The sequence below is a fragment of the Perognathus longimembris genome, chromosome 2 (assembly GCF_023159225.1).
Source record: "Perognathus longimembris pacificus isolate PPM17 chromosome 2, ASM2315922v1, whole genome shotgun sequence".
Taxonomy (NCBI): Eukaryota; Metazoa; Chordata; class Mammalia; order Rodentia; family Heteromyidae; genus Perognathus; species Perognathus longimembris.
The window spans coordinates 138449558-138473913 of NC_063162.1; the positions used below are offsets into that span (position 1 = coordinate 138449558).

Genomic DNA, 24356 nt, shown 5'->3' on the forward strand with positions numbered 1-24356 from the left:
CTGAATCGCGACATGGTAAAGTTTATTAAACCTTATTACCTATTCTGCGGAGGCTTGAGAAAGCAAAGCATGAATCAGGAATATGCATACACATATAGATTTGAGAAGTATATTTTGTGCTGCAATTTTCTCAGACTCTTATTAAAATAATTAAGGATGGTGAAGAGAATTCAGAATGAGGGAGAAACAGTCTTGCCTGAGGGAGTCTCAGTGTGTTTAACTGGCCTCTGTCTCACCTGTCTACTCTGCAACAGAAGTGCAAAGGGGCAGCAACCCCGGAAGGTCACAGGTCCTCCGTAGCCCTCAGACTAGTCAGTCTGCAACAGATTTCTATTTCTTCTCTACTTTGATAGCATAGGATGCCATCAATGCCTCAATGCAAATCTCAGTTGACATACCAGGAAAGACTAATGGATGTTTCCAGAAAGGAAAGACTCTATAGTTAGAATACAATGCTGAAACACAGCACACAGTGGCAACTCCTCTTGCAAGCTCTGGGTACATATAAAATCTTAGTGGGTCTGTAGTAAAGATGTTTCACTTAGTTAGACTTAACACTCCTCCAGTTATTTGGTGATGGAATTCAGCCCATATTCTCACAAAGTCATTCTGGAAAAAAATGTATCCCATGTCTAACATGTGCCAGGTGCCATCAGAATGATCAAGGGGGAAACAGCTCTGTCTTCATGGAACCTGCATGCTTAATATTTATTTTCAGAGAGCTACTTGTGGTGACCCAGTACATCAGGCATTGGATGTTTATTTGAGAACTTAAAACCTGCTGGCTCTTTCTACCCACATTAAACCCCCCTTGGATGCATTATCTTTTGACCTGCTATCAATGGATAGCAGACATTCTTCACAAAACACTTCTGTTCTTGAAAATAGAGTTTACTAGCAAAGTCTCCATGAATGAAAGTCTCCTGTGAATGAAAAGCTCTGTACCAGATGCCCATTTGTATTAGTTGCCATATTTATATAGGATGCATGGACTCTCATAACATGTGTATGTGTGAATGAGTTAAGTGGTAAATGCCACTGATTTTTCTCTAGCACCTAATTTCTGATAAAAATGACTAAGGTCAAAATCCTATCTTAGTCTCACTGACCAAATGGGATTTGTGTTCCCTGCATTAAATGGTGACCCTACTGTGCAGACCTGCTTGATAAGCCAAATTCAGATGTGGGTACTTCTTTCTGGGTGATTCTATGAGCTAATATCATTTGCAAATATTGTTAATGACCAAATGTATCTTTCTATGTGAAACTAATGCATTGCAATATAATCTCTTAAGAAGGCACAGCTGTCTCATGGTCTGAGCATAAAACTGGGAGTGAAGAGCATTTTCTGGCACACACCCTGCAATTTCCTTTAAAAAATTTAATACTCATGTATTTTAATTTTTCAGTCAGCAAAACACGAAAAAGTAAGCATTGGCTGGTACGCCTCAATGAAGTTTATTTGAAACTTATAAATAAACATAATATCAAAAAGCAAAATAAGCCCTAATTTTCAAATTTGATGTGAAGAATATTCAGATTAGTCCATTTTTAATCTCATACAAAGGAAACAGAATGACTTCCTGGCTACAACATTCCTGGCAATGGCAAGAAAAAGAAAACAAAAAAGACTCCAAAGTAAGGAAAGGAGGTATTAATTGTTTGTCAAATACAAGGACTTGCTCAGCCTCCACAAAACATATAGAAGCTTTGAAAAGTAATTGCCCTGAATTTCAATGCTTGATTACTTCCCTTGTCTCTACATATTCAAATGGCATGGCATGTTTTTTTAAAAAGCCATCATGGCAAACAGAATCTGTTTGTTTTGTTGCCCAGTCCTTCAGAAAGGCAAAGGAAACCCGGGGAGGTGAGGAAGTAGGTAACCCATATTGTGGCATCTTCACACTTGGGATCATTACAAGTGCTCACAAGAAGGCAATGCCTGGCTTTAAAGCTGAACTCTAGCCCAGAGCCCTGGAGCTATCACTGCAAAGCACAGTGGTCCATTCTAATCTCTGAATAGAGAAAAGGAAGAGATCATTAAATTATAATTTCCCATGCAGAATTGGTACAAGTATTTCCTACCAACAGGATTAATATGAAAGCAAGATCCCAGAATAAAGCTGCTCAGCAGAGAGGATGGCAGTTTAGTGACTTGTAAATTTGATTTCACTGAAAGGCCTGACACATCATAATAGTGAAATCCTATTTACTGTAGCAAGCAGAATGGATAATGCTATTTAATACCTGGTGTACTGGGTGCTGTCCGCTCACAGCTTTGAACTCCGTGTTCTCATCTTACCTTAAGGTTAATACTTCTTGACAGCCGACATGGTAAATAGAGCCCCAAATTAAGTGCTGATCCCACGATTTGCAAATATTTCCTCTAAAGTTAGACATAGAAGAACTGGCTCCAGTTAAGGGGATCATTTTAGTGTGATGCTCTTTTTAAAGCTCACTCCAGGAAGGAAAAAAAAAAAAAAAAAAAAAAAGGAAGACTCATATTCCTAAAGCCAGATTAAAAAGCAATTCAAGGTTACTCAAACCACATTTCCCATTCAAAATTTCAGAGCGGTTAACGGAAAAGCCAATGCATTTGGAGGATTTGTTGAATAATGAATTAAGGATAAGACCCTCATACCCACTAAACTGTATTGATTTTTTTTCTCAGAGAATGAAATAGGGAGGAAAAAATCTTGCTTGCTACTTAAAAAATAGCTGCAATCATAAACCTTCTTTGGGATAGCGGGAAAGAGTACAAAACGATTCAATGTTTGCACCTAAGTTATAAATAGCTCTGTCAAAAAATATGGTGATACCGGGCCTTATTAAATTTTTTACTTAACAATTAATATGTAAGTGTTTTTAATATGAACTGTCATTTCTTGCTGAGAATAACTCAATGGATAGTCTCCAACCAGGTTTCCTGACATCTCTGTCACCTGTGATGACGTAATAGTCACAAGAGCATTGGCAAACCTGTGGACCACAGAACTTCATCCCTGCTCCTACAATTCTCCCTAACTAGAGAACTACAAGGAACCTGCCCGGATTTCAACACGAGTGAGGAAACCAGCACAACATTTCCAAGAATCTAAGAAACAATATATCTCTCTAGGTGTGCAAGAGCAAACTAGCATAGCTGTTCTGCTTGAAACCACTCTGTGAAGTTGGGGATCTCACATTCCACAGCCACAAGAAGTCACCCACTGACCTAAAACCATTGAATGTGTTTAGAAAGCACTGGGGGGGGGGGGGGGGAGAGAACATTTTCTAAAATTCTATATACTATTTTTATTAAGTTATTGCCATACTCCTCCCAAAAGGCTTGTTTATATTTCAGAATCTCAGTGGTGCGGCTATGATTCTATTATATGCTAGCCCAGACTCACTCCTTAATTTATTTCACAAGGACAGATTTCATCTGATAGGAAAAGTCCATGAAAATTTCTCCTCCTAAGTAATGTCACTTTGAAGGAATGGACTAACCTGTCCTGTTATTGTTTCTTTTTATTATCGTCACCCCAAGCTTTTCAGAGGAACACAGAAATGCAATAGTAATTGATAAAGAAGCAATCAAAAACCCAATTAATCATACAGATAAGTATGACACCTTATGATGCAATACAAAAAGTGCCATCCACTGTAAGTGACATATATTTAAAATCACTCATTTGAGGTAAGCATGACTGTAGAATTTAATTAGCAACCTTCACAAGTGAAACTAGTAAAGTACTTTTCTTCTAAATGGCAATTTATTTTTTTCACCATTCCTCTCAAATTACTCTCTCTGGCCCAGTTTATATAATTCTCTCTGTGTCATAATTGAACAAGATTTATTGCAGGGCTATCCATACAACTGCTGAAATCCAGGAGTCTGTAAATGGAAAGCATTATGTGCCATGTGACTAGGTTGATCAGAGTTCTGTAACTACCTCATTAAAGCTTTCTGATCTCCCTCAGCTCCCAAAGTCACCATAGCTTTTATATACCTCTTCATTCCATGCCAAACCCTACCAACCTCAGGAAGGCCAAGAGAAATGTAGACTCAATAGAGCAAACCAGTAGAGCTTATGAGAGAGAAATTAGACCCTCAAAAATGAAATTTAACCCTCACAAATGTCCAATATTAGACTGGGAATATGGCCTAATGGTAGAGTCCTTGCCTCGTATACATGAAACCCTGGGTTTGATTCCTCAGCACTACATACATAGAAAAAGCCAGTGGGGCACTGTGGCTCATGTGGTAGACTGCTAGCCTTGAGCAAAAAGAAGCCAGGGACAGTGCCCAGGCCCTGAGTTCAAGCCCCAGGACTGGCAAACAACAACAACAACAACAAAAAGTCTATTGTTCAAGACATCATGGGGGAGCTTGTGCCTTCATCCAGGTGGGCCCTGAGAGAATGTGGCTTCAACCCTGTTGTATGCTCAGAGTCCTTCTTGCTTTCCTTACCCCCATAACCAAGGGATTAATGAAAGATACACATTTTCCCGGAGAACATATCAATAGTCCAGACTGTACTCAAATAACCAATGAAACAAGTTCACAAAAAGTAAAACAAATGTGTCCCTTTTTCCTTTTCGAAGATGAAATGAGACAACTATGAAAGTGTGACGGAATGAATACCTCAACAAATTCAGGCTGCTCAAATGGCTACAGCCTCCTAACTCTGAAGTGAAAGAAGCACAATTTGATATTAAAATAATTTTTGGCAGTATCTGTTGCAGTTGCTAGGAAATAAGACCTTTTTTACACCCTTTTGGTCAAAGTTGCCCTGCCAGTGTCAAATCCTGGGGAGGTTATGAGGTAGCAATAATCAAATTATAACAGAAGGACTGAAAATGTAACATTAGAAGCCAAAAGAGAATACTACTATCCGCTACATACCTTTTTTCTCCCCGGTACTGCTGTTTGAACTCAACCTCTTGTGCTTACCATGCAGGGTTCTATTTACACCACACATCTCACAGTCATGTCTTTTTTAGGTTATTTTTGAGATATGATCTTGTAAGTTTTTCCCTCTTCCTTTCTCTCCCTCCCTCCTTTCTTCCCCTCCTTTCCTCCCTCTTTCTATTCTTTCTCTTTTTTTTATCTCCCTTCCTTTTCCTTCCCTCCCTCCCTCCCTCCCTCCCTCCCTCCCTCCCTCCCTCCCTCCCTCCCTCCTTCCTTCCATCTGTTTGAGGCAGGCACAAACAGAGGTAAGTAACTATGTCCCTGATGCACCTGGAATCACAGACATGTAACACTACCATACCTAGCTTATTGAGATCTTGCTAAACTTTGTGCCTGGGCTGGCTTTGAACTGTGATCCTAGCTATCCCAACCTCCCAAGTAGCTGGCATTTATAAGCATGAGTCACTGGACCCAGCCAGGATTGAATTCTTAATGACAGAACTGATACATATTAACAATAACACTGAGCAGGTTGAGAGAAGCAGGGCTAAAGTAGTAGAGTACTTGCCTAGCATTATCTAGGTTCGATTCATATACTTCAAAACAAGTAAGTAACAAAAAGAGCTAAGACCTCAGGGGTGGACACTGGCTCAAATCTCGATGTACCAGGCTTTCGTGACAAGTATTTGGGCAACTTGCTTCAGAATCCTCACCTAACAATAGGATGGACAGCTGCATGGAGCTCTCACACACCAACAAGTGAGCCACACAAAGCATCGAACAAAACACATTATACTCCTATTACAGCAGGAGTAATTTTGTACCATGATCTGTTAAACTTGACCTTTACTGAGGATAAATGATCAATTAAATCATTAAATAATCAATAAAGGAAACACCAAACAGTCTGTGTATATTTGTAAATGACCTGCTTATTTTTTCTAATAACATATGGTAGAAGTTTGGTAAATGTAAGGTTCCTTGACTATGCCCCTACTACATGTTAATTGAAGAAAACACAGAAGTAAGAAAATGAGCTCTGCCCTGAAGGAGTTTACAACATAAACACATATCAGGAAATAGTTGTTACAGATATAGTATGGCACACAAAGAAAGCTATACAGTATTGGGGATTTGTCCGTCATCTATCAATAGTTAGGAAAACAAAAGCAAATTCACTGAGGATTTTGGAAAGGCCTCTTATAATTAAGTATTTTAGGGTCTTCTCACGGAAGGAGACTCTGGACTTCCATTGAAGTGAATATTTCTTCAGGTCTTTTACACCAACAAGCAGGAATTCATGTACTCCAAGTCTTTTTCAAATCACACACCTAAGATAGAACTTTACTCTCAACTCACTGTCACTGCTATTTGCTAAGTCAGCAACATTTGGCTGACTGGGAAATAAAAAGTGGCGAAACTTTCAAATGGCTTTGACCTTCTTTCTCAGTATAAAGTTACTGCTTTTGAAAACTGGTTCTAAGAAGGATAAAATTTGTGTCTGGTTAAATTATACTTATTCCACCTCACAGGTTGGTAAAAGGAGAAAATTATCAGATTCTTGGTGGACAAGCTAATATAAACACCTGGGGAGAGAAAGGTTGCACTGACACACAGGAATAGCCTGATAAAGAGTTTATTGAAGCAAACTTATAGTGAGCAAACCAAGTTGTGTTATATAACTGAATGAGCTTCAAATGCTTAGGAGATTTGGATGAAAGAAATCTTCCTAGATCCAAACAGATACGTAAGGCCAAGAGGGTTGTTTATTAGTCTAATTGACAGCAGTTGGAAAGATTCATTTGGGCATCATCCCTAAGACTAGTTGAGGGCTCCCCACTTAATAATACATCACTAAGTATGGGATTAAAAGTTTGCTTCATCATTGTATTGGTTAAAGATATATCTACTGTATATATACCATGACAACTTGGGTTTCAAAGCAACTTCGATGATTCTGTAAGTTAATATTGTCATCATTTTTCTTCTATTAGTACTCAGTATTTTTATGCCCTCTAACACAAATAGAAACAACAGCCATTATTTCCTCACTACCATATCAATACAGAGAAAATCTCTGTACAACCTTTTGCATTAAATCTAGAGAATATTTCATCCTTACAGAATTAAGGTCTTTCTAGTTACTCTGAAAATAGAAATTAACAAAAGCAAGGCTTCCTGGAAATGGGCAAAAGACAAGAGGAAGTTGAATATCATGGTTTTTAGGACATTCTAGCTGGCAACTCTTCTAAGTTCTCAAGAAGCTTTTCTGTATATAATCTTATATAGCCTTTTACATAGGCAGCCAAAGTAGTGTTCTCATTATATACATGGAAAACTAAAGGATACAGAGATGGTATTACCTCTGTAAAGATGAAGAACTAAGTCCATCTCATAATTTAATACCATTGAGAAAGCCATGCCCTGACTCCCATTCTAATATTCTTTCTACACATTATTAAATATGGAGTTAAATATTAAAAAAGTAGTAATCATTATATCTCAAGAGGCTAAGCTCATTAGTCTCAATTTTCAGTTTAAATTCCTAAGTAACTTTCCAGACTGATCTTTTAACAATTATGATAGTAAATGTATTGATTATACTGTATCCATCTGATCTTTTACTTATTGTCAATTGGATTCCCACACAACAATTCACTTGCTAAGTAGATGAACACAGATTTGCAATTCCTCTTAGTGCCCTATATAAATCACTGAGTTGTCTCAGTCAAACTGATAGATCTATGAGAAATGAGGGAGCATATTTCAATGCATTTTCTTCTTCCCTACAGAATAATGCAAATAATAAAGATATTGTTATTACCTTTATTATAAAGTTCCTGACAAAATAAAATTTGATGACAAAGAGACTTTATCCTTGGGTGGTACTGAGTAAATCACACCAGAAATGCTAACACTTACTGTGTATCTGTCATAGTGCTTCAGAAATACAGAAGCATCTACAGATGGGATACATTTCAGGAAAAATGAGTAATAGCTCATTTTAATGTAGTGAGGTTAATGGTATTATATCCTCCTTCTGGGGCTGAGGAAACAGATGAGTGTAGTTCTCCAAGTGGCACAGCAAATGTATGCCACATTTGGAATTTGCACACAAGGCAGTTGGGGCACCAAAAGACTTCCAGAAACAGCCCAACCTCACCCTCAGTTATTTTTATATAGTCTTAAGAATGGCATTTACAAATTTAAGTGGTTGAAGACATATCAGCAACCAAAAAAAAAATCACAACTGGAAATTACACAAAATCTAAACTTTAGTATGTATACAGTCACTTTCATTTACTCGAATTACAAAGAAAGAGATAGAACACTGTAACAGAGACCAAATGTGGCCCACTCCCAGCTCCTTTACAGAAAAAATTTGTTGATGTCTGCTCTGAACCACTCTACTTGTATGTGTGTGGTGTGGTGCGGAGGGTTGGGTGTGACGGGGGGGGGGGGGGGCAGTCTTGGGACTTTAACTCAGGACCTGGGGCCTGTCCCTAATCTTTGCTCAAGGCCTGTGCTCTACCACCTGAGCCATAGCTCCCCTCTGTATCTATTCAATGTCTTTATATAAATGTGTTATTGTCACAAACATAACATATTCAAACCAAATGCCTCAATTTCTCCTATTGCTCATATCCCAATAATCCATACCTCAATAATCTTCCCTGTGGAAAATTTATTTTCCTAGTTAAAAAAGCTATGGACCTAGAATACTGAGTCATTTCTTTCTCTTATTTATATTCAAAACCATCAGCAAATTTAGCCACTTTTACCACTGTAACATCTATCTATATCTATCTATCTATATGTATGTATATTTTAATTAATTAATTTCTTTTTGTCAGTCATGGGGCGTTAACTCTGGGCCTTGGCACTATCCCTGAGCTCTTCAGGTCAAGGCTAGCACTCTACCACTTTGAGCCACAGTAACACTTCCGGTTTTCTGGTGGTTAATTGGAGACAAGAATCTCACAAACTTTTCTGCCTGGATTGGCTTTGAACCCCGATCCTCAGATCTCAGCCTCCTGAGTAGCTAGGATTACATACTGGCGTCCGACCCAAACATATATATGTATTTTTTTTACCTCTATTGTTAGCACCCTGGCACAAGTCCTCACCATTCCATTTTTTAATTCATCTCTTACCAAATCTGGCTTGTTTCAACTCTTAATCAAGACAGCAGCCAGATTGCTATTGCAAATCTATGGTCTTCCAAGCTCACTATTGCTGCCCAATGCTCTGACACTAACTTGCCTCCCTTTTACTGCTGGCCCCTTCCAAAATGTTATCTCATTTCTTCTCCATCCAACCCTAAACTACACATTGGCCCTAGGATTTCATTTTCTCTGCCAATTCGTTGTTCCTCTTAATACCAATCCTGCCATGTACTACATAAAACTGGCTTGTACCTGATTTAAGTTCCATGAGAGCAGATGTTTACTTTATTTTTGAAACTGGGGTATCTCTGGTACTAGAGAAGAGCTTGACATATATTACGGACTTAAGTGGACATCTGTTAAATTCAGTGACATAGACAGATGGGTAAATACATTTAACATATAATTGACCATACAAAGCAGGATTTAATAGTGTATTTCTTTGGTCTACTTTCTTGACAAATATCATATTCTCAACAAATTAAACTTTGGGAATCTCAATGAAAAGGAAGAGACAGCTTTCTTTATAGCTCATGGAATGTGTAAGAAATGAATCTAGACCACAAATCTACCAGTGAACAGGAGACATTCCAGTTCCATTCTTTCATTTTTAATCCTAATTCCCTGTTGGGTCTTGGCACAATTTGAGGTCCGAGATGATAAGAACTACAAGCCTATTCCCTAAGGATCTTACATTTCTTAATCAAAAAGGCAGTGAAAAGCAGTTTTCATAAATATAATATAGCCTTTAAAGCAATGCCACTTTTAAGAATATACTCAAGTTTTAGTCAGTGTTTGAATGAGCTATTAGTAGTATTCTACTGTTTGATGTGGAGGCAATGAATCTTATAAACACACTGCATAAAGAAAAAACATTTGAGGGACGTTTCAAGTGATAAAATGTGTCAATAAACCAAAAATACAACTATACTAAAAGCCACAAAAGAAGATATGATATTTCCGGAAAGAAGGACCTACCCGCTTGGTGCCATTTCCTGGAAGTTAAAGTCTTAGTTTATTGATTTTTAAATGAATTTAAGAGAAGCTGGAAATGTAGTACAAGTATCAATGAGAAGAAACAGTCATACCCTTTCCTCCAGTCTAGCCAGCTGCTCTTTGTAGAATGCATCCTGCTTCTTTATCATTCGGTCTTTTTCTTCCAGCTGCTTAGCCTAAAAAAAGAAATGAGGAATATACTATCTCAAGAAAAGGCAGCAACAGCAAAGCAAAAGTCAAGTATAAATTATATTAGCAATAAGTACACAAAGCTGAAGAGTTTTGTAATCTATTAAGTCTTTATCATACAAAAACATTAATATGATGATGACTGCTGTATTTCAATGTAAAGAAAACTGGCATTGCTTTTGTTGTTGTTGTTGTTGTTGTTGTTGTTGTTTTTTCCTGTAACAGCTGTGTCCTACTTTGCCCAAATATATCTGGACTAAGAATATAGAACTATAGCCATCTTATTTAACTTCTTTCAAATTATGCGTTTTGCAAGAGAAAACTTTCAATATTATTCTGGGAAAAAGATCCTTTATTAATAACAACCTCCTTCATTAATAACAACGAAAGTTGCATATGTGACAATTTGCACAAGCCTTACACTTGAGAAATTTAAACTGCCCAGTGAAACTCTATTGTAGAGATACATGTATTGATCTATTTCTTTATTTATGAAGTAGTAATTCCCTCCAGGAAAAAGAAGACAAAACCATTGTAGCTGTTTATTTGAATAATTTAAAATAATAAAGTATCCTTTAAAGCAATTAGTAATAATACTTCTAATTTACAAGATCTTACTTTACAAAACTAGTAAAGATGGCTACTTGTGAATGTTTCTCAAGATTAGTTTTAAGAAATGTATGTCTTAAACTAATTTAGTGTCCTGCATCATATTTAACTGATGTTTACCCCTGAAATGAACTTCTTATATCATCTTGACTTAGAAAGATATTAAGTTATTTTTTGTTTGGTGAATGCTAGCTATATGTCTGATAACTATTTATGAGAAATGAACACATTTTGGCATTCCCATTATTGCACAGGGCCATATTCTTTTGGGAAGTATCTGCTGTTTGGCTCAGTGTACTTCCGAAAAACTGCCCACTCAACTCCGCCTAGTAAACATGAATGTACCGGCACATTACGGGTTGTTTTGTTACTTACTTTGTCTTCAATATCCTGCAGCATGTCAAAAATAAACAACAATCATTTAACAACCTAAGCATATTTTTTCCTATGTCCAAGATAAATCAAGTAATTGTTAAAATGCAAGCCAAAAAAGGTAATGGAGCAAAAATAAGAGGAAGAATGTAACTTGGAACACATTGAAATGTCATGGTGCTCTTACTGTTTAAATATAGTATTTCTATGAAAAGTTCAAGCTGCTTGGAAGCATATGGATAAATAGAAACAAATACAATATTAAGATTAAATAAAAATATAATCATTTACAAGTAAATAATCTATGTTCCCTTGTGAAGTAAAAATCTTATTAGTCTTTTGGCAATATAGAAAGAAAGATAATGAAAGAATCTTTGACAAAGCTAAGTGAGATCAAATATCCTTGACTATAACAGAAAAACCTCTAAATTTAATGTGTGTGAGTATGTAGTTTTCAAAAAAAAAAAAATGGAGGGCTGGGAATATGGCCTATTGGCAAGAGTGCTTGCCTCCTATACAAGAAACCCTGGGTTCGATTCCCCAGCACCACATATACAGAAAATGGCCAGAAGTGGCGCTGTGGCTCAAGTGGCAGAGTGCTAGCCTTGAGCAGAAAGAAGCCAGGGACAGTGCTCCAGCCCAGAGCCCAAGGTCCAGGACTGGCCAAAAAAAAAAAAAAAAAAGGAAGAGAATGGACTCATAAAGTCCTCCACAAAGCATATGAGTGTATATGATATACAGATATATATATATATATACATACATATCATGTTATATATGTATATAATAAAAATAAAGAAATAACAGAAAGAGGAAAACAGGTATGTGTGAAAGCTGTTACTAATATGTGGAACAGTTTAAAAAAGTAGCCATTTCCCTACTTCCCAAAAAAACTCAAAAGAAAACCACACACAAATAATATAGACCAGTAATTCACAGAAAAAATTACAAATGTAATAAGCATGTGAAAAAAATCTTACCTGCACAGTAAGTCAAAGAATGTAAATTCAGATAATAAGGTTATATTACCCACTTATAAAATTGAGAAAAGTATTGAATTATAATAGGCAAACTTGGCAAGCATATAGAAAAATAGGCTCTCTACACTACTGGTTAAAGTATTAATTTGGCAAAATGAATTACAATATGTTCTAAAAATGGGCATACCACTGAGATCTAAAACTCTCTTTCCATGATTTTTCTTAAGTAGTTACAGCAATATGTAAAAATGGTTACTATATAGTTGCTGAGACTTAAGAAGAAAATGGAACAAAAGTCCAATAGTTAAGTAATACATATACTCAAAACATACTAACTAAATAGCCAAGAGAAAGAAAGAAAAGGCTATCATAAAGGACAGTGGACTCTTTTCTGAAGTGAGGAAGATACAGAGCTCAAGAAACATCCTACAAAAAAAAAAAATCAATAGTAATACAGTAGGATGGCAGGTGATGTGTGCTTTGCATATTCCTTGTTTTTGGCCAGTCCTGGAGTTTGAACTCGGAGCCTGAGCACTGTCCCTGGCTTCTTTTTTGCTCAAGGCTAGCACTCTACCACTTGATCCACAGCTACACTTCTAGCTTTTTCTGCTTATGTGGTGTTGAGGAATCAAACCCAGGGCTTCATGCATGCAAGGCAAGCACTCTACCACTAGGACACCTTGCTTTGCATATTCTTATTTGTATTTTCAAAATTAATAATAAACATACTTCGTAGCCAAGTGCCAACTGTAAGCATTTGTCAAAAACAAGAGCTGCACATCAAGAAGAATGGAGTTTATTATATAGAACTTTTAAAGTAGATCTAAAAAAAGCACACTAAAAATTGTGAAATCATTATATGGATATGTATACAGGTATTATTTATTTTCAAATCACATGACTGGCTTACTTAATTTCTATTGTATCAAATATTAAGAAAAAATCACAAAAAATTATATGTCACAAAATTAAATTAGCATCACATGCTGATGGCTCATGCCTGTAATACTAACTACCGAGGAGCAGAAGACTTGGAGGATCTCACTTCAAAGTCAGGTGGAGCAGAAAGCATGGGAGAAAGTGCAAGGATTGGTTATGGTTTGCACAAAGGGCTCTATGTTTTATATGGAACAGTTTCCACATTCTACACTGAACAATTCTCTTGCAGTCAGAAAAAAAATACAGTTTCAATATCTATACATATATAATTAACTATTAAGTGTTAATATAAATTGTAGTAGAAACTAAGAGAATAAAATATTAGTTTACAACTCTAAAATTTTGCTTCAATAAATTGAATAGTTAGGTTGCAAGGAAATTTTACTTCCAAATGTATTCTTAATGTATTCACATTAAGAATTGCTTCTCAGTTCAATGTATGATATTACCCATCACAGCTTTTAAAACACTATCACTATGTAATGTTTCTTTTGTTCACACAGTGAGATTTTAAAAAGATACAATGAGGCCTTAATGGATATTCCATTATAGTTATTTAGAAAACACTAAAAGAATACAGTGCTTCAAGTGTATTGCTTGTGGTGCGGCCATTATACCAATCAACCAATTTCAAAGAGCAGATTCCAACCGAAACAAAAGATATATAGAAACATCCTAAAATATGATTTAATCCACAAAAAAATTTACACTTCACCAATGTCAGATATGTACACGATAGACCAAAGACACAGATAGCTCCAAAGATCTGACAACAACAAACTATAGGTTAACACCACAAATCTTTCTCTCAACTGCAAACAGAATCAATAGTCTGAGATCCACTGGGGAGAATAACAAAGCAAGAAACATGGTCACAACACTTGAATGGCACATTGCTTTGAAACAGTTAATGGGATGCTGAGCGGAAAAGTCACACGATATGAATCCTGAAACTTAAATAAGATGAGAATACATTGACTAAGCTAATAGCTACTGAGGATGGAGAGTCACATGCAACTTAAGAAAAAGCTGTAAACTAACAGCAAGGAAATAAAAGTTCTCTGTAGAACTCTCTCACAGACACACAACCATGGTAAATGAATAAATAACAACAATGAGAATTATGACATTATTTACTGTATGATAGAATCGTTTCTTAGGAAAAAATGAAACATGTAGTCCTTCCCCATCTCCTGTTTGTAATTCCAAGAAGAAATGTACGCTGATTAGTTTTCAGGTCTTGTTAGATCTGGAATAACATGATTGGGCTTGGAAATGTGACAGAATATGCTAAAGTAGATCATTATGGAAATCTAGAGCCTCCCCATAATCAAGAGAAACAAAGAAAATAAGGAAATCAAGTTTTAAGAAACCCAACAAAAACATTTTGATGTCTTAACTCAGTGTTGGTAGCTAGATTAAAAATGAAATGCACACGCATTTGATTCCCAAGAGATGTGTCTTTAAAGTGTATGGGGAAAACTGGAGTTGTGGCTATCACATACAGCACAGATAGCAACTTACCTTCCCGCGTACATTCTTAGGTAATTCTTCATAGGGCAACCTTCTTGACATTACTATGCTCTTTTAGCCCTGGTTGCTCTTAGGGACTCCAGACATGGTACAGTGGGCATTGCATTGGGAACCCAATGACATCATAATCACCTAGCTCAGAGGTAATATATTGTTACTCCATGCTTCTAGTACAAGGCACAGGAAGGCAAGATCCTCTGCTATGGGATAGCTTGTACATTGTAAAAGACAAAGGCCCTTAAAAGGTCAGTGCTCAATTTTAAAAGCTACAGGTAGAAAATAAAGCAGGTACCTGCTCAATTGTCCATGAGCTGAAACCATGAAGCCAGACACCAGATTGAGAGAAGGCAACAATGCTAAACCACTCTAAATAGGAAATGCCTAAAACCATATTTCCTTTTATTCTAATTCTTGTAACATTCTGAAATATATAAGAAGGTGGCACCTCAGAATTCATTCACACAGGCAGATCAACAAATAGGAATAGGAAAGGAACTTGCTTCACCATCAATACCGCAATATACACAAACCAAATGAAATTATATGCGCATATAAAACAGGGAAAAAAAAGCCTAAAATACAAAAAGGGGGTTGTGCCACAAACTTGTAAGTTAACACTATATTTAGAAGCTACGGAACATGACAGGGAAGAATATAAATGGGCATAAGAGAATAATTAAAGTAGCATGGATCTAATTAGTTGAGTACTAGACTAGAAATTCCATAGTATTCACTGAGCTTTTATCAGGTGGTGCAATAGTTAATCTAATCAACTTAATTAAACAGTACCAAGGCCATTAGTAAAGCATACCTCAGACTGTGTGTGAGGGGATTTTAAAGCGGATTACCTATGGGGAAAAGATAGCCTATACATGGCAGTACCATTCCATAGGGTAGGGACCCAAATGGAAAGAAGGGAAAGCCAGCGAGCATGAGCATTCTCTCCCTCTGCGATCTCAGCTGCTCTGCTTTACTACCTTGTTGCCACCGTGAAGAACTGAAACCTCTTAAACCATCAGCCAAAATAAGTCCATCCTTCCTTTCAGTATTTTGTCACAGGGAGGGGAAAAAGTCTGACAAATACAGATGACACTAATAAGCAAAGAATTGTATGAAAGCATTGCTTTTAAAATCATGCCAGAAGATGACTTTCCAAAGGTGACCTTGGTAAACTTAAATGATGACAGCATATTATCAACTTTTCAGTGACACCACAGAGGCACAAGCATAGGCTATGGGGTCTATCCTAGTGAGTAATGTAAAACTAGTCTGATGTCCACTAACATTGTCACACTTGATAGAGGTTGAACATAGACAAAAGAGGAAATAAAGCTCACTGTTCTTTTTATTATTTCTTATATCTGTATTATCTTGAGGGAGTTGTGCAAAGGTGCTACCATTCAACAGATCAGTTTGTAAGTCCAATGCATCTAGATTGATGTCACGCCCTTTCCTCTTTTTTTCACTATCCATCCCAACCCAATACCTCCTGCCTCCTCACTTTCACGGAATATGTATTGAGTATGATGACTGCATTCTCCTAACAAACTTCTTTACCAATGTTTTGTTTTAGTTTTAATTACCAAGTGAGGCCAGCAGTGAACGAGGAAATCACTAAAGTAGACAGGGGTGGTTTTGTTTTAATGTTTAATTCATGTTTTACTTTCTAGACATCCTCTTGTAACTTTAGTTTACAGATCATGGAACTCACCAAAGAAGCAAATTAAGTGCCAGTTAAAACTTGAAAAAATAATTATAAGCTTTCTTCAATAGATTTTCGGGGGAGGAAGGAGGGAAATGAAGGAAACAGGATTTTAAACTATACATTTCCATTACTAGTCTTCTTGCTGCTCAGTGAGGACCTAGTTGTGGCTTCGCTAAGTTACCATAGCACCATCCACTAACCTAGCCCAGCCCCTACCAGTCCAAACTTTACTTGATTATTTTGTCATGTCGTTCTTGCCACATTATACCTGCTGCCCCTTCTGTCTTTCCCTTTGGTATATTAAAAAAAAACTCTCAATAAAAATCTGCTGAAGTCTATTTTCATCCTGCCTTCTATTAGACATATTTCCTTATCCACTGTCTCTCTCCTTAACTCAGCAATGGTGGGGGGGGGGGCAGGAAAAGAGCTTTCCTTCTGTCTACATCCTTGGCTCAGTCGACAATCTGTACTTTTTGCAAAGGAAGCATTCAATCTGTAATGGCTGTACACTGACAGCAAGAGTTTGTACAAAGCATCCATGAAGCAACTCTGTGATTTATTTCAGAAGACCACACCAGAGACAATGTTATTGTGTGAATGTGAAGCTGAGGCTAAGCACAGTACAAGATTCTGCCAGAATGTCATTCAAGATCACACCATCTGGGAACAATCAGCAGGGCTTTTTTTTTTTTTTTTAAATCAGAATCTCAAAACTAGAAGCTCAAGAGTAGGCAGCTTCACTACAAAGGGCTTCATTCATCCATATCCTGATCAACAATGCTGTTTTGCTAATTAGTACAATCACTGTTGGAAATGAGATTTTATTAGAGAATATGGTCCATTAACTGCCATGATAAATGTTAGCTATGGGTTCTTCTTAGTAAAATGAAAGTTAATTGGTAGATAAAAGGGATAGCTACTATTTTATGAAGATAGTGCTACATCTGTTTCACTAACAGGTTATAATACTCCAGTAGAGCCTGAATGGCTCTAGGGATTTGAGGGGTGGCTTCTCAGAACACACGTCTACTGTGTCCATTCGGTCTGAAACAGAGATTCTATTCTCCTCCTTAGCCCTAGTGAAATTTTGGCTCCGAACATTCTTTGTCATGGATGTTCTCCTGTGTACCTGCAGTAAGATAAGCAGCATTTCTGACCCCACACCTGTACAGCCCAGCCCCACCTCCCTTCACCCAGGGTAATGACAACCCAAACTGTCTCCCGATGCTGCCAAATGTCTCTGGAGAGAAAAACACTGTTCCTGCTGGGAAGCGCTGGTGTAAGAGGATTCTTGGCTGTCAAGAGGCCAACAAGTAGCATCCCAACCTTCCCACCAAAGAAAGCACTTGAAAGAACAGGAAACTAGGACATCACTGATGTCACATAATGGGTTGTGTAAAGCATTCTGTGCTTTCCTGCCGATAAATTTTTGCTGAATAAATGTGTCTCTGTATTGAAGAGTTGGGCTGGGAACTGTTTGTATCATAACCCGATTGTAGGGTTGAACTACAAAGACAGTGAATAAAAGCAACAAGAGTGGCCACATCTCTTAAAAGTAATGACTCATATCCCAGTGAGAGAGAAACTTGGACATTGTAGCTTACTATTTTTGAACTAAGAGAAAAAAGTACAAAATAGCTGCAGGAACAAAGTCTTTTCTGTAGCTACCTGTAAACCCAGAGTGAAGGCCTGTAACACATATAAGATGTGAAACCCACTGAACTGATGTTCAGTTCAGGCAGGACTGATTCAGTTGACATGAACTGGTACTGGTTGTTCAACATTCGTTCCGCTTGGGCAGTGACTATGCCATTCCTGTTGTTAAATATTTTATGCATCATTCCTGAGAACAAGGGCCAATGTGATTCCATTATAGTTTACAAGTTTCAAGTTACAAAGTAACAAAAATATCAACCTGAGATTTCAACATGGTGTTAAAAACACATCATGGTCTTCTGTTCACTGTCATACATTCAATGTTCTGCTCCCCCAACCCATCACAACTGCCAACATCTAAGAATAATTAAATAAATGCCCAACCAAAAGTGAAATAAGCAATTTTATTTTCCCTAGTGACAGTACCATTAGCTACTACAGGCCTGTGAAAATAAACACATTAAGGCGAAAATACCACACTGAATCCAATTGAAAAACTGAACTTAAAAAGCTCTATTAGACTTGATAGGACAAATTCGGAATCTATGTCGGATAGAACAGAAGCTTTAAAATTTTAGAGATAAAAATTCTTAGCTGGACACTGGGGCTTACCACTGTAATCCTACTCAGGAGACTGAGAGTTGAAGATTGTGGTTCAAAGCCAGCCACAGCAGAGAAGCCTGCAAGACCCTTATCTCCAATTAACCAATAAAAAAAAAAACTGGAAGTGGAGCTGTGTTTCAAAAAGTAGACACAGCCTCTAGCAAAAAAGCCTTGGGAGGGCTGGGGATATAGCCTAGTGGCAAGAGTGCCTGCTTCGGATACACGAGGCCCTAGGTTCGATTCCCCAGCACCACATATACAGAAAACCGCCAGAAGCGGCGCTGTGGCTCAAGTGGCAGAGTGCTAGCCTTGAGCCGGAAGAAGCCAGGGACAGTGCTCAGGCCCTGAGTCCAAGGCCCAGGACTGGCAAAAAAAAAAAAAAAAGCCTTGGGAGAGTGTGAGGCCTTGAGTTCAAGCCCTGATCTCTCTCTCTCTCTCTCTCTCTCTCTCTCTCTCTCTCTCTCACACACACACACACACACACACACACACACAACTGAAAGAAGAAAATGTGTAAGCAGGAGGTAACAAACAGTACAAGAAATGTACCCAAGGCCTAATGTATGAAACTGTAACCTCTCTGTACATCACTTTGACAATAAATAAGAAAAAAAATGTTTAAAAAATAGCTAAAACAATAAAAAAAAAGAAAGAAAATGTGGAAGCAATATTCGATAAAACTACTATGTGGTCACATAAAGCAGAAAAAGCCTTTCATGATCAGACTCAGCCCCAGAAGGATTGGTGATCAATCACTATACGCTGCCACAGGACAACACAGCTGGGTTGTCTCACTAACCACAGCTGCTGTGACACTCATTGCTAAGAAGCAAGAACCATTTTGAGTTCTGTAAAGAGCAATTCTACTACAATTTATCATTGCATTCCATATTGTAAAGAACAAAACATGCACTTACACTTAAATGTAGTCTTATCTTTGCATGGACATTATAAAACTCAGACATACTCTGACAGAAATGCTAAACTGTACTAGCTGGGGGCCCAGGTACTTGGTGCTACTGCTCTAACAAGGAAATTGGACAACAAATTGGAGACAAGCACCATGTAACTTCTGAATTCCTTTTCATTGGATTAACTTGTATTTTTTTCCATTTAAATTTAGGTTTAATAGTCACATGATTGAGGCTGATTGGCGAAGCAACATCTTCTCTTGAAATCTATTCCACACCTGGCCAAGTGAGATCACGCAGCTCATGTTACAGGCAGGGAGGCAGCGGGAGCTCCTTGCTGACGGGGGAATTCTTTAAAGTTGTGAAGTAAATTGGTCCTGGGACTCCTACATCTTGACAGCAGTGTACTTCCCATCACTTAGACTTTTTTTTCCTTTCACTCTGGCTTAAAAAGGAAGGAAATGTAAAAATGCCTAATCAAACAGTTGTGGTTAATTTTACTGATTTTCGACTATAGTCCATGTACACTATTCTAAACGTATTTCCAAAACCACCTGAATGCTGGGTCAGCTCAGGTCTCTGTGATGCAAGTGGTAAGACAGAAATAAAGTAGAAGGGATCAATAAGAGGGAAGCACCCGGGAGGATTGGGGTGTGGGCAGGGGGAAGAAGCCGGGGACCTCAAAACACAAAACAGATCAAACACCAGCAACAGAAGGAGTGATGAAAAAATCTTAGGCAAGCTGACGCCCTTCCTGACAGGATCTCCTTAAAGTGATTTGAAGGGCACATTCTCACAGCTGACACACAATCTGACTGGCTCATTAACAAAGCAAAATGATAACAATAAGCTTTGGGCAGATATTAAATGTCAACTTGCAGATCAAACAGAAGACAAACCAGCAAACTATAGGTGTGCTTAACGTGTTTGTGTATAACCATTCCCTTCAGGATTGCTCCCTTTATATACAGACAGGACAGGCTGGTTGAATGAAATGCACCTCAGGAATATAATTTGATAAGCGACCCTATGCAATAGAAGGAGCAAAACAGGAATCCGTCACTTGAAGCTTGAATTCCATCTTGGCGACTAACTTTTGGTCCTGGGCAATTTAGTTCATCTTCTTGGATCAGTTTTCTTATTTGTGCAATTCAGAGAATACACTACATGTATTAGATCCCTCAAACATTTACCACATTTCTTTCATTACTCACTTTGAATCCACTCTATAGCTAGGCCAAAGGAAATTCAATAAATGAGTTTGTCCTGCTGCCAAATTGCTAGGATGTGACACGCACACGTTAAACAACATTTGGACATAACCGGGTAGATGTGACACCTGGTTGCCAGGGGCAGACACTGCATGGTGGCAGCGCTGCTCCGTCTCTGTCTGACTTGGCAACGGCACTGAGCTTGCCCTGCTAGAGCAAGGCCTTAGCAATACATGCCGGGCTGTTTCCTGACCCTCATTATTTCCTGGAAAATTGAAAGAGGGAAATATTGGGACTGGGGAGAATCCATGTTTCTAAAGCAAATTCAACTTACTACCGCTAACAAAATCATTTCCATTTTTGTTTTCTGCCTAAGAATGAATAAAGCCAGCCAACAGTCCAGTACCATCACCCTCGTCCTGGCTCCTTGCAGAAGCAGGTAGAGTGGAATTACACTGCAAGCACCTTTAGCTTACACAAACGCCATGGCCTGGATCAGTGGAGGGAGACAGGATGGTTTTTAGGATCCCACCTGATCCACGAGGAACTCTGGGTGGGAGATTCTCATCACCTTTACTTTGGGCATTACTCCTTTCCCACATATCCTACTATCAAGAACATTTCTGCCCAGGAAATGGAATTCTAATGGGTTAAGTTATATATAGGTTTCATTAACAAGCTCTTAAAGGATAATATTTTACATCTAGAGCTTAGCTAAAGGAAACTACTGACCTAAAGTATGAAAGGAAATCTAGAAGTGTCAGACTCACACCAATAACTTTTAACCAAAGAAAATTTTACCTAGAATGTTGAGCTTAAAAATAAATCTTTAAGGGCTGGGGATATAGCCTAGTGGCAAGAGTGCCTGCCTCGGATACACGAGGCCCTAGGTTCGATTCCCCAGCACCACATATACAGAAAACGGCCAGAAGCGGCGCTGTGGCTCAAGTGGCAGAGTGCTAGCCTTGAGCGGGAAGAAGCCAGGGACAGTGCTCAGGCCCTGAGTCCAAGGCCCAGGACTGGCCAAAAAAATAAAAAAAATAAAATAAAATAAATCTTTAAGATGCAACTCCACTACAGTCCATGAAATATGGAATTTGGAGAAATCTCTGAGGGATTGAACACTACCTATATTTAAAACAACAACAACAAAACTCCAACAGTAGCCACTAGTGATGACAGCAGACCGAGTGGCCAGCCACTTACAGCACCTCCCTGACCCAAAAGCAAGGGGATTCTCAAAGATTTCTAGCGTCAGTACAAAGTCTACAGCTTACTTACAAAACAAAAGAAGGTAAGATTATGGGAAAAGCATAGCAACAACTTCGTGTTTACACAAAGCTAGAAGGAAAAGAAGTCCTAGAAAGGAGGAGTGGAAAGATGAGACTATACCCAAAGCCCAAATCACCCAGATAACATGTAATGGAGTATATAACAGATAGGATGGAATAAGCCACTTCCATCCCAGGATCAACTCTGGTGAAGAGGGATGAGGAGACAACCATTATTTTGCCAACCATTGAAGGTACTCCACTCTGTGGCAGGCAACTATCACCAGAGGGAAGCCATGAACCTTCTTTGGTGCATTTTTCTGGCTTTGACTATTTTGTTCTAATCCTCCTTTGTGCAGATGTGTGGGTAGACCATCTCAAATTCTGTAATCCCTGGCACTCTAGGGGTAGTTTTAACCTGAAGATTGCTCCCAGAAACTTACAAATAGACATAACATCCTTTATCACTGTTAAATATAACAACATAACTGCACTGAAACACCTCAAGACAAAGCAATGTGAAGAAAATAATACAATTTCCATAAACATGCCTTTATTTGTTCTTTCAGTTAAGTAAACAATTGTAGACAAAACCCTTGCCTAGAATCCACAGCTAGAACGACTGCTGGGTGCATGCAGAATCTACAATTCACCAGGCAGAACTTTCTCAAGGTTTGTACCCAACAACAAAAAGCAACCTCATGACTTTGATTAGATGCTGATGGAAAGTTAGAATATTATTAACTATCTGCTTCATGGCGATGACTCTCTTCTCGATTATATATTTCCTTTTGGGATTAAAAAAATCATGTCTGGCCAGGTGCTGGTGGCTCATGTCTGTAATCCTAGCTACTCAGAAGACAGAGATCAGAGGTTTAAAGCCAGCCTGGGCAGGAAAGTACATGAGACTGTGATCTCCAATTAACCACCAGAAAACTGGAAGAGGCGCTGTGGCTTAAAGTGGTAAGGCTCTAGCCATGAGCAAAAAGAGCTCAGGGGTCAGCACCCAGGCCCTGAGTTCAAGCCCCATGATCAATGAAAAACAAATGTCCAGTGAATATGGTTTTCATTAATCTATTATTGGATCAGCTACTAGGAAGCTCCTAGCAACAGTTTAGATTGAGGAGTTCATCCATCAGAATCCAGCCTAAAGGAAAGTAGTTCCCATCTGACTCTTAAATCAAGTATGAGTACCTAGTATGTAAAAGGAGGATTATCTTAATGACAAGTGAGAATGACATTTAAGGTCATATTTCTCAGAAATACTCAAACAGGTTGGGATGAACCTCAATGGTAGACGGCTTGACTGGCATACAAAAGCCCCAGAGTTTGATTACCAACACTTTGAAAAATAAAATACTCATACATAAAAAGATCTTTGTATGAGTGAGTGTGTGTGTGTGTATGTGCACGCACGCACATGTACACGTATGCTTATGTGAGTATGTAAAAGAAATGTATCTTATAGACCAAGATCTCTGGATGTCACAAGATACTTTAACAATCACAGAGCTGGACATAGTTAAGAATACAGATTAATGTGGAAAATTACCTGTATAACTTGTGGGTAGGGATGGGAAGGGGAAACTGGAGGAAAGCAAAGGAAAGGAAGGGATAGCATTGTCCAAAAAAGGAACTGTACCCATTACCTAACTTGTAAAATGGTAACCTGTCTATGTACAATAACAATAAAATTATACTTCAAAAAAGAACATAGATTATTTAAAGCTTACACTTTAAAGCTGGCATAGTAAACAATATCAGATGTTTAAAAAATTGTCTATAAGTAAGAAAAAATCCAAAGCAATCACACATACATGCATACATACACACACACAAGCACATACAGAGAAAAGTCGCATTGACTGCCATTTATATAGGAGGTTATCTGCAACATTGCTAAGACAATTCCCAGAGGCATTCACTATCTGCAATGAGCCAGGCAGAGTAGACAAGGATATGACACATCACAACCAACATGGCTGCATAAAAATACATTGTCAGAGAGTAATATTGTCAGAGAGTTAAACACAAATAACCAAGATATTTAACTCAATTAGGATAATGAAAGAAATATTTTGCTGAGCATGCTGTGCAGGTTTGGTTCTTTAAAAACTTTAAAATGAGCCAGCTATCCAATTTTTTTAAATGTCGAATGGTTTGTGATCTTTGCCTTTGTCACCTTGCACAGAAATAGTCCAGGGAACAGTGAAGAATTAGTGCTTTCTCTAACTGAACTAAAAAGACAGCCTGTTTGCTTTGAAAAATGGTTACCACCTGCTATTAATCTAAACCCGAAAACAAGCAGTGTAATGACATTT

The 24356-nt window shown here is 38.0% G+C and overlaps 1 protein-coding gene across 1 annotated transcript in view; it reads right to left on the bottom strand.

The window, feature by feature from the left end:
- Positions 1 to 24356, bottom strand: part of Chchd3 (coiled-coil-helix-coiled-coil-helix domain containing 3) — a 270667-nt gene that overhangs the window by 86248 nt on the left and 160063 nt on the right. The window contains exon 5 of the mRNA XM_048340244.1: positions 10149 to 10232. Coding sequence (XP_048196201.1) covers positions 10149 to 10232 — 84 coding nt within the window. The remainder of the gene's footprint in view (positions 1 to 10148; positions 10233 to 24356) is intronic.